General features: G+C 39.9%; 1 protein-coding gene across 1 annotated transcript in view; it reads right to left on the bottom strand.

Moving 5' to 3' along the window:
* The window catches only part of WDR27 (WD repeat domain 27), a 275100-nt gene extending 264220 nt beyond the window's left edge, over nt 1-10880 (bottom strand). Inside the window, exon 1 of the mRNA XM_037731066.1 lies at nt 10059-10880. Within this exon, the coding sequence (XP_037586994.1) occupies nt 10059-10295 (237 nt within the window). The 5' untranslated portion in view covers nt 10296-10880. The remainder of the gene's footprint in view (nt 1-10058) is intronic.
* Between the last annotated feature and the right edge of the window lie 238 nt (nt 10881-11118).

Here is an 11118-nt window from a genome sequence, read left to right as displayed (position 1 = left end):
AAAAAACAAAAAGAAACCCCAGTGGAACCAAGATCTCAGAAGGTCATTTTGAGAGTTCAGACCCACACCTAGGTGGCTGATTCACTAAACATGCTCTTAGCTTCAAGCCCAGAAATGGCCCAGTCCTCTAAGGAGCTTGGCTACCACCTCATTTGGCCTTCAGCCTGCAAACAAAACCATCAGCCAAGGGGTCTGGAAGGATACCACTATCTGATGGAAGGGTTCATCTGCCTGTTGACATTGGTCTAGGCAGTGAACCTGAAAGTTGCCCTGTAGCTTGGCTCCAATCCCCTCATCTGAGTTCCCAGGTAAGAGCTGCCTACACAAAGACCCAGAGGGAGACCTGCCTATATCTTGCAACCAGGCAGTCTCAGCCTCCCTGACAGGCTTGCCACGCTTTCTCCCACGACAGATCCTGAGGCTACCGGATCTCAGCTCTGGCCTCTTCTGGTGGAATCAGGAAACTATCCCATCTGTGCTGAGATCTGCTGGGAGCTGCATGCTTTTCTGTGTCAACTAGACCAACCTCTCCAGCCTCTTTCCCAAATCAGATCGTAACGGGGACCAGTCCTAGCTCCAATTCCTCCTGTTGAAATGGGGAAACTATCTCATCTGTGTAGGGACTTCCTCAGGGATACGCATCCCTCTGAATCAATGTGACCAGGCTCTCCAGCGTCTGTCCCACAGTAGATCCCAGATGGAAACTATGTTATGGGCACAAGGTCCTCCTGGAAGACATGTGACCCTCTGAGCCAACAAAATCAGCTCTCTAACCTCCATCCCATAGCAGATCCTGAGGGGACCCAGTCTCAGTTCTAGCCCCTCTCCCTGCTGTTAGAAAACTCTCCACAGATTCCTAATCTCAATTCCCATTCCTCATGCTGCAGTTGGAGACCTGTCTCACCTGTGCAGAGACCTGCTGGGTGACACACCACTCTGAGCCACTAGGACAACATTCTGGACTCAGGGCCTGGTGAGCATTCCCACACAGCCCCAGCATCTACCTTGAGTCCTACCCCAGTCCATCTGGGCCAGAAAGCTGTGTCAGCCTCAGAGTTCTTGCAAGACTCACAGCAATCCTGAGCTTAGAGCATCGTCTACTGCTGAGATGGCTGCAGTGGTCATGGCCTCAGGGAACTCAACAGTCAGTATATGTAGAATCCCTGGAAGGCCCTTTGAAAGACAGGCACAAACAAAGCCAGACTTACAAAGATTTAAATGAATACCTAATCCCTCAGTGCACAGACATAATCACATGTCCACAAGCATTAGCAACACTCAGGGAAATAAAGTGCCGCAGACTGATCCTAAAGTAATGACTATTGGTGATCCCTCAGATAAATCATTCAAAATAGCTGTTTTAAGGAATGTCAGAGAAATTTAGAAAAACAGAGAATCACCTCAGAAATTACCATAGAAACTGAACAGATTGTTAATTTTTTAAAAAATCAAAAATTTTGGAGCTAAAAAGTACAATTAATGAAAAGAAAGATGGAATAAATAGCATCAACCACAGAATTGAGCAAACAGAAGAAAGAATCAGTGAGCTCAAAGACAGACTATTTGAAAACACACAGTCAAAGGAGAAAAAAAAATGAAGATGTTTATGGGAGCTATGAGACAAAAGACTACATATTCAGGTTATTAGAGTTAAAGAAGGAACTGAGGAAGACAAAGTGGCAGAAGGTAATTCAAAGAAATAATAGAAAACTTCCCAAACCTGGAGATATAAATATCTAGATACTGGAAGGTCAAAAGTTACCAATAAGATTCAACCCAAATAAGAATACCCAAAGATGTATTATAATTAAACTTTCAAAGGTCAAAGACAAAGAGAGAATCCTGAAAGCAGTAAGTTAAATTAAGTAAATAACATATAAGAGAGACTTAATATGCCTGAGAGCAGACTGTTCAGCAAAAACCTTACAGGTTAGAAGTTAACGGGGGCAGTGAAATATTAAGGGAAAGAAAAAAAATGCCAATCAAGCATACTGTACCCGAAGAATGTGACAACTAGACTGAGTGATACCAGCAAGATGGCTGACTAGAGACAACTGGCACCTCCAAAAGAAAAAAAAGACAATAAATAAATAGCTAAGAATTGACTGAAGCGTGGAAGGAAGAGCACTGCAATACAGCAGAGGTAGTGACGATGCACCTGTGGTGACTGGAAGTCCAGGAGAGCAGCATGGATGTACCTGGCCACTGCAGCCCCACCTCCCCTGCCTAGATCAAATCTGCCCAGAGTCAGAAGGAACTTCCTTTTGCAAGGAAAAGGTAAGCAAAAGATCCCCAACCACCCCGCAAACAAGACAAACACCTACAGTCTTTACAACAGGAGAATCCCATAGTCCTTGCAAGCCCTGAGCCCAGTTTGGGAGCTGCTGGGAATTCATGCTGCTCCATTGCCCCAGATTAGGAGCACAAGGTGTGCACGCCTCACTCCCCACCCACCCTATGAGCCAAAGCTGCTGCAGCACAGCACCATCCTGAGACCAGAGCTGCCTCTGTAGCATGCTCTGCTCTGAGGGCCAGAAGTCACTGCCATTCTCCAGCCCTAGGGCTCCATCTTTATTATACGAAGCCCACACGAGTGGCTGAATGTCACAACCCCAGTTGCATGGAGCCTGGGATAAGGATCAGCTGTGAGTCTGGACCTGCACAGCAGAGAAACCAACCCTTGCAACTGCACTTCCAGCCAGAGGAAGAGCCCAGCAGTCCTGCCCAGGACAAACCTGCCCTTAATTTAGCCAAACCATTACACACCCTCCCCCAAGCAGGAGAGGCTCCTGAGCCTCCTAACAGCTGATTCACCCCTGGGCCAGAAGAGTTGCTAAACACCTGTGCTCAGGACCTGGGAAACAGCCCTATAGGACCCCTGCCACAAGCAGGAATACTTCTGAACTGCCCAATGTCCCTGAGTCTCCAACAGACACCTGAGAAATAGTGCTACAGGCTGCCCACAGTAAGCATGCTCCCAGTTCCAACAAACAGCTATGTGCCCATGTCTCAGACTTAAGAAAAAGACCCATTGGTTGCTTTTGGGGGCACACAACCAGGCGAGCTGAGCAGCCCTGTTCCCATGTCCTGGGCCTACAATAGCCCTATACCCACACCCAGGAGACATGCCCTCAGGCCAGCCAAGCAGCCATGTGCCTGCATCCCAAGCCAGAGAAACAGCCTCACTGGAACACCCCAGCAGATATGAACTGAGGCCAGCCAATAAGGTGTGTGATGGTGTCCTGGGACTGAGAAGCAGCCCTGTGGGTTTCCTCCAGCAGACATGCTCTCAGACAAACCCAGCAGCTATGTGCCCATAAACAGTGCCTGAGAAACAGATCTGTGGGCTACTCGTAATGGGCATTCACCCAGCCAGCTGAGCAGCCTTGTGCCTATGTCCAATGCTGGAAAAACAGCCCCATGAGCTGCCCCCAAGAGATATGCCCCCATGCTGGCCAAGTAACCATGTGCCCATGCTCCTGGCCACAATAACATCCCTGTGGCCCCAACCCCGGCAAGCCAGACACCAAGTTGGTTGGCCCTATGTGTACATGTTTGTCCCCAACCTGAGAAATAGCAGGTGAACGCATCCTCGGCAAAGCTACACAACCCATCACCACAAATTATCTTAGTCAAGGCTATCGAGAAACATAAATGTCACTAGTGTGGATTACAACTGAAGAAACCACACAGAGACTACATTACTATATCCACCTAGAACCAAGACCAAAAGTCCCCACTAAACTGATAACCTAGGACCAATTCATACAAATAAGTCCCTATGAAACATATTCCATATAATTGGAAGGTGCAACTTCCCTATCAGATGCACTACAGCTAATGTCAGGACATATCAACCACGAAAATGAAAGGAAAAAGAAGCTAAAAACAAACAAACAAAAAAACCAGTCACCTCCAAAGGAAAACAACAATTTTCCAGTAACAGACATCAATCATAAGAAAATATATACCAATAACAAGGGCTGAACTTGAGACGGCAATTAATAGCCTACCAACCAAAAAAGGTCCAGGTCCAGACAGGTTCACAGCCGGATACTACCAGACGTACAAAGAGGAGCTGGGACCATTCCTTCTGAAACTATTCCAAACAATGCAAAAAGAGGGAATCCTTCCCAAATCATTTTATGAGACCAACATCATCCTGATACCAAAACCCGGCAGAGACTCAACAAAAAAAGAAAGCTTCAGGCCAGTATCCATGATGAACATAGATGCAAAAATCTTCAATAAAATACTGGCAAACTGATTGTAACAGCACATCACAAAGCTTATCCATCACGATTAAGTAGGCTTATTCCAGGGATGCAAGGCTGGTTCAACATACGCAAGTCTATAAACGTAATCCACCACATAAACAGAACCAAAGACAAAAACCACATGATTATCTCAATAGATGTAGAGAAGGCCTTCAACAAAATTCCACAGCGCTTTATGCTAAAAACTCTCAATAAACTAGGTACCAAAGGAACATGTCTCAAAACAATAAAAGCTATTTACAACAAATCTACAGCCAATATCATACTGAATGGGCAAAAACTGGAAGCATTCCCTTTGAAATCCGGCACTAGACAAGGATGCCCTTTCTCACCACTCCTATTCAATATAGTATTAGAAGTTCTAGCCAGAGAAATTAGGCAAGAAAAAAAAAAGGGTATTCAATTAGGAAAAGAGGAAGTCAAATAGTCTCTATTTGCAGACAACATGATTGTATATTAAGAAGACCCTATCATCTCAGCCCCAAATCTCCTTAAATTGATAAGCAACTTCAGCAAAGTCTCAGGATACAAAATTAATGTGCAGAAATCACAAGTATTTCTATACACCAATAACAGACAAACAGAGAGCCAAATCATGAGCAAACTCCCATTCACAATTGCTAAAAAGAGAATAAAATACCTAGGAATACAACTAACAAAAGATGTAAAGGACCTTTTCAACGAGAACTACAAACCACTGCTCAAAGAAATTGGAGAGGACACAAACAGATGGAGAAACATTGCACGTTCTTGGTTAGGAAGAATCAGTATCATGAAAATGGCCACACTGCCCAAAGTAATTTATAGATTCATTGCTATTCCCATCAAGATACCAATGACCTTCTTCACGGAACTGGAAAAAAACACCTTAAACTTCATATGGAACCAAAAGAGAGCCTGCATAGCCAAGACAATCCTAAGCAAAAAGAACAAAGCCAGAGGCATCACACTACCTGATTTCAAACTATACTACAAGGCCACAATAATTAAAACAGCATGGTACTGGTACCAAAACAGAGGTATAGATCAATGGAACAGAACAGAGGCCTTGGAGGCAACGCCACACATCTAAAACCATCTAATCTTTGACAAACCTCACAAAAACAAGCAATGGGGAAAGGATTCCCTGTTTAATAAATGGTGTTGGGAAAACTCGCTAGCCATGTGCAGAAAGCAGAAACTGGACCCCTTCCTGACACCTTACACTAAAATTAACTCCAGATGGATTAAAGACTTTTAAACATAAGACCTACCACCATAAAAACCCTAGAAGAAAACCTAGGCAAAACCATTCAGGACATAGGCATAGGCAAGGACTTCATGACTAAAACACCAAAAGCATTGGCAACAAAAGCCAAAATAGACATATGGGACCTAATTAAACTCCAGAGCTTCTGTACAGCAAAATAAACAATCAATAGAGTGAACCAGCAACCAACAGAATAGAAAAAAAATTTTGCAATCTACCCATCTGACACAGGCCTACAGAGAACTAAAGAAGCTACAAAGAACTACAAAGAACGAAATAGAATCTACAAAGAACGAAACAGATNAAAAAAAAAAAAAACGAAACCCATCCAAAGTGGGCGAAGGATATGAACAGATACTTTTCAAAAGAAAACATATATGAGGCCAACAAACATATGAAAAATGTTCATCACTGATTATTAGAGAAATGCAAATCAAAATCACATTGAGCTACCACCTCACGCCAGTTAGAATGGCGATCTCTAAAAATCTGGAGACAACAGATGCTGGAGAGGATGTGAAGAAATAGGAACACTTTTACACTGTTGGCGGGAGTGTAAACTGGTTCAACCACTGTGGAAGCACCATTGTGTGGTGCTTCCTCAAGGACCTAGAAATAGAAATTCCATTTTACCCAGCAATCCCATTACTGGGTATATATCCAAAGGATTATAAATCATTCTGTTATAAAGACACATGCACATGTACGTTCACAGTGGCACTGTTTACAATAGCAAAGATCTGGAACCAATCTAAATGCCTATCAGTGATAAACTGGACAAGGAAAACGTGGCACATATACACCATGGAATACTATGCAGCCATAAAAAAGATGAGTTTGTGTCCTTTGTAGGGACATGGATGAATCTGGAAACCATCATTCTCAGCAAACTGACGCAAGAACAGAAAATCAAACACCACATGTTCTCACTCATAGGCGGGTAATGAACAATGAGAACACATTGACACAGGGAGGGGAGCATCACACAGTGGGGTCTGTTGGGGGGGGCAAGGGAGGACAGCGGGGGGATCGGGAGGTCAGGGAGGGATAACATGAGGAGAAATGGCAGATGTAGGTGACAGGGGGATAGAGGCAGCAAACCACATTGCCATGTGTTTACTTATGCAACAATCCTGCATGATCTGCACATGTACCCCAGAACCCAAGGTACAATAAAAAAAATTAAAAATTAAAAAATTTTAAAAAGAAAATATATGAAATGTCAGAAAAAGAATTCAAAATAATAATTTTAAGAAAATTCATTGAAATTCAAGAGAATACAGATAGACAATTCAACAAAATCAGGAAAACAACTCATGATTTTAATGAGAAATTCAACAAAGAAATAGATATTTTAAAAAAAAGATAAATCCTAAAGAATTCAATGAATAAAATTTAAAAATATAATTGAGAGATTTAACAACTAGATTAAGCAACTAGCTTGATCAAGCTGAAGAAAGAATTTCTGAACTTGAAGACAGAACTTCTGAAATAATACCAGCAGACAAAGAAAGAATAAAAAAGGATGAAGATAGCCTATATCATTTATGAGACATCAATGAGCAAATAAATATTCCTAATATGGGCATTCTATCAAAAGAAAATAAGGGAGAAGGTGAGGAAAGCATATTTAATAAATCATAGCAGAGAACTTCTCATGTCTTGGGAAAGAGATGGAAATCCAGGTCCACGAAGCTCAAATTACCACATAGTTTCAATCCAATAGTCCTCTTAGAGTTACATTATTGTCAAATTGTCAAAATCCAAGGACACAAAAATTAAAGCAACAAGAATAAAGCATCAAGTCACATGTAAGAGAATGTCCATTTGACTAACAGCATATTTTTCAGCAGAAACCTTATAGTTCAGGAGAGAATAGGATGCTATATCAAAGTACTGAAAGCAAATAAACTTCAGCCAAGAATATTGTGCCCAGCAAAGCTATTTTTCAAAATGAAGGATAAATTAAATCTTCAGAGACAAACAAAACTCAGTGAATTCATCACCACTAGACTGGTCTTACAAGAAAGTTTCAAGGGAGTCTTATATCTGGAAATATAAAGGTGATAATCACCATCATATAAACATAAGAAACTATAAAATTCCCTGGTAAAACCAATACACAAAGGAGAAAGACAAAGGAATCAAATCCATAGAAAACCCAACTGAGAAAATAAACAAGAAGACAAGAAGAAAAAAAAGATATACAAGACAAATAGAAAACAATAAATAAAATGACAGGGGTGATTCCTTACCTATCAATTACCCTGAATGTAAATAAATAACATTCCCAATTAAAAAGATATAGATTGGCTAAATAAAACAAAAAATATGACCCAACTATATGTGGACTACAAGAAACTCATCTCAGCAATAAAGACACACATAGTCTGAAAGTGAAGGGATGGAAAAATACATTTCATGCAAATGGAAACCAAAAGCAAACAGGAGTAGCTATACTTACATCAGATAAAACAGACATCAAGTTAAAAGCTGTATGAAGAGAAAAATAGCACATTATATAATAATGCACTCCCATATTTACTCCAGCACTATTTACAACAGCCAAGATATGGATCCACAGACAAATGGATAAAGAAATGTGATATATATACACAATGGAATACTGTGTCCATCCACAGACAAATGGATAAAGAAATGTGATATATATACACAATGGAATACTATTCTGCCATAAAAAAGACTGAATCTTGTCATTTGCAGCAACATGGATGGAACTGGAGGTCATTATGTTAAATAAAATAAGCCAGGCACAGAAAGACAAATATCACATGTTCTCACTCATATATAGAAACTTAAAAAGTAGATCTCATGGAAGTGGGGAGTAGAATGGTGGTTACCAGGGGCTAGGACAGGAAGTGGGGAGAATGAAAAGAAGTGGGCAAAAGAATAAAAAAAATAGTTAGATAGTAAGAATAAGTTGTGGTATTCAATAGTATAGCAGGAAAATTATAGTTAATAATAACTTACTATGTAATTCAAAATTTCCAGAAGAAAAGAACTAGAATGTTCTCAACACAATAAAAAGGTAAATGTTTGAGGTGATGGCCATCCCAATCATCCTGATTTGATCATAACACATTGTAGACTTGTATCAAAATATTACATATACCCCCCAAAGTATGTACAACTATTACATGTCAATAAAAAAATTAAATTACCATGATTCTATTTACATAAAACTGTAGAAAATGCAAACTAAAGAGACAGAAACCCTACATTTATAATATAAAGAACTCCTTCAAATCAATAGAAAACATATAGATAATCCAACAGAAAAAATGACAAGAAATCTGAATATATATATCACAAAAAAGAATATCTACATGGCCAATAAATGTGCAAAAAAGTGCTAAACCTCATTAATAATCACAGAATTACTAATTATAATTAGATAACACTACACCCTTTTAGAAAGGGTAAAATGAAAATAAACAAGTATAGGTGAAGATATGGATCAACTAAAACTCACACTCCATTAGAAGAAATATAGATTGGTACAGTCACTTTGGAAATCTGCTAGGCATTACCTACTGAATAGAGACATCACTCAGTATCATGAGGGATTGGTTCCAGGAACCCCCACATAAACCAAAATCTGTGCACACTCACATCCCACAGTTGGCTGTGTGGAATACACATATATGAAAAGGTGCCCCTCCAAATATGCAGTTTTCATATCCTGCAAATTCTATAGTTTTGACCCACATTGGGTTGAAAAAAATCGGTGTATAAGTGAACCAGCACAGTTCAAACCCATGCTGTTCGAGAGTCAACTGTTTATGTATCCTTTACAACTCAGCAATTGTATGTGTGTGTGCACCAAAACACATAGGAAAGAATGTAGCAGCCAAAAAAACTAAAATAAAACAAATGTCTACCAACAGAAGCATGGATAAAGTGAGGTCTGTTCACATAATATAATACTGTGCAGCAATGAAAATGAACAACTGGATGAATCTCATAAATATGCTGGTTAATCAAAGAGACAAGCATAAAAAAGTACATAATATATAATCACATTTATATAAAGTTCACCGAAAGCAAAACTAACCTATGGTATTAGAAGTCAAGACAGTGTTGGCTTTGGGGAGGAGAAAAGTGGGTGTTGATGGAGAAGAGGCATGACCTAGGGTGGTTACCTAAGTGAATTCATTTAGTTATAGTCATTACAACGTGCACTTTTTACATGGACCTTTTTTTTCTATGTAGTTTATACTTCACTGAAAAAAGTAAGAAAAGTCAATCTGGATATCCAAAGGTAGGAGATTTGATTATGTTAACATGAACCTTTTCTTGATCAGCTTATTACTGAAGAAATTTTTTTAATTAAGTAATTCCAGATAGCTTGTGTTCTAAATATAAAAATGTAATATAATATTTTTATCAATATTTCTCTCCCATAGTTGGTAGGTGAATCCATAGAAGGTAATGCTGTCCAAAGAGTATCAAAGACATGGAAAGTCAAGGGCAACGCCTTCATGACACTGGACATAACACTTGTAAAATACCTGATGAGAAGGATCCTTGGTGTTCCATATGCAAAGTTCATTCCCATCCAAAGGGAAAGCACAGTGCTGCATGCTGCAAGCAAGCTGAACATGAGATGCAGACTCCTTGGATTCAACCAGGTATTTCTCTACAACTATATCACTTACACAGCCACCATTACTTGAGAAAATGTCTTGGGGATTTTCCATCTTCAATCTGAAAACAAAAAGTACGTACAAGATGACTATAGGTGTCATATTTAATATAGAAAAAAAGTCTATTATCTATTGATAGTTACTAGTGTGACCACACACACATGCCACATCATACCGATTCATTCACCTTTCCTCACCCCAAGAAAAAAGAAGAGAAATTTGTTAAAAACTCTGGAGGTTCCACATTCACAACTGCTCCATTCCTCTCATGAGCTTTCCAATTAAGCAGACCTTGACTCAAATCCTCCTATCCCCACTTAGCAGACCTTGCTTAGGCTTTCTGAATAAGCTTTCACAACCATAAAATGGAACAGTTACTGAGAGGCAAAGACTAAACAATGATCCATATGCCACGGGTACAGCACTGACACTTGGCATTCTAAACACTGGCTACTGAAACCAGTTGCTGGTATCAATGACTAAAACACAAAGTTATTTTCTGAATTGATCACAGCAAATTAGTTACTGGGAAACTGCAATTGGAACTCACATTTCCCATAGCTAAACTGAGATTAATCAACAATTTCACAACCCTCTATGTAATTACAGTTAAGCTATCATAGGTTCTATAATCAGTGATTCACTGGCTATGTTTTATAAAGCATAAACTAATGAAACACTCACAAAAATAAGCTCTTCATCCAACTTTACATTCAGCTCTTCATCCAACTTTACACTTAACTTCACAACATAATCATTTCAGAAACATGTGAGAATAACACTGGGATCATCCTTGATTCTGTTGTACCCCACACCCCACTTGCAGGCGGGCAATAGATGCACCTGAAGGCATAGACAACAGACCTGCTTAGAAAGGGATGGGCAAGCACCCCAACATCCAGTGGTCATGCAGGCTGTGGGAATT

This window comes from Cebus imitator, unplaced genomic scaffold (assembly GCF_001604975.1).
Source record: "Cebus imitator isolate Cc_AM_T3 unplaced genomic scaffold, Cebus_imitator-1.0 Scaffold380, whole genome shotgun sequence".
In the NCBI taxonomy this organism is placed as follows: domain Eukaryota; kingdom Metazoa; phylum Chordata; class Mammalia; order Primates; family Cebidae; genus Cebus; species Cebus imitator.
Note: the sequence above shows the minus strand (reverse complement) of the source record. Positions and strands in the feature narration are given on the sequence as shown.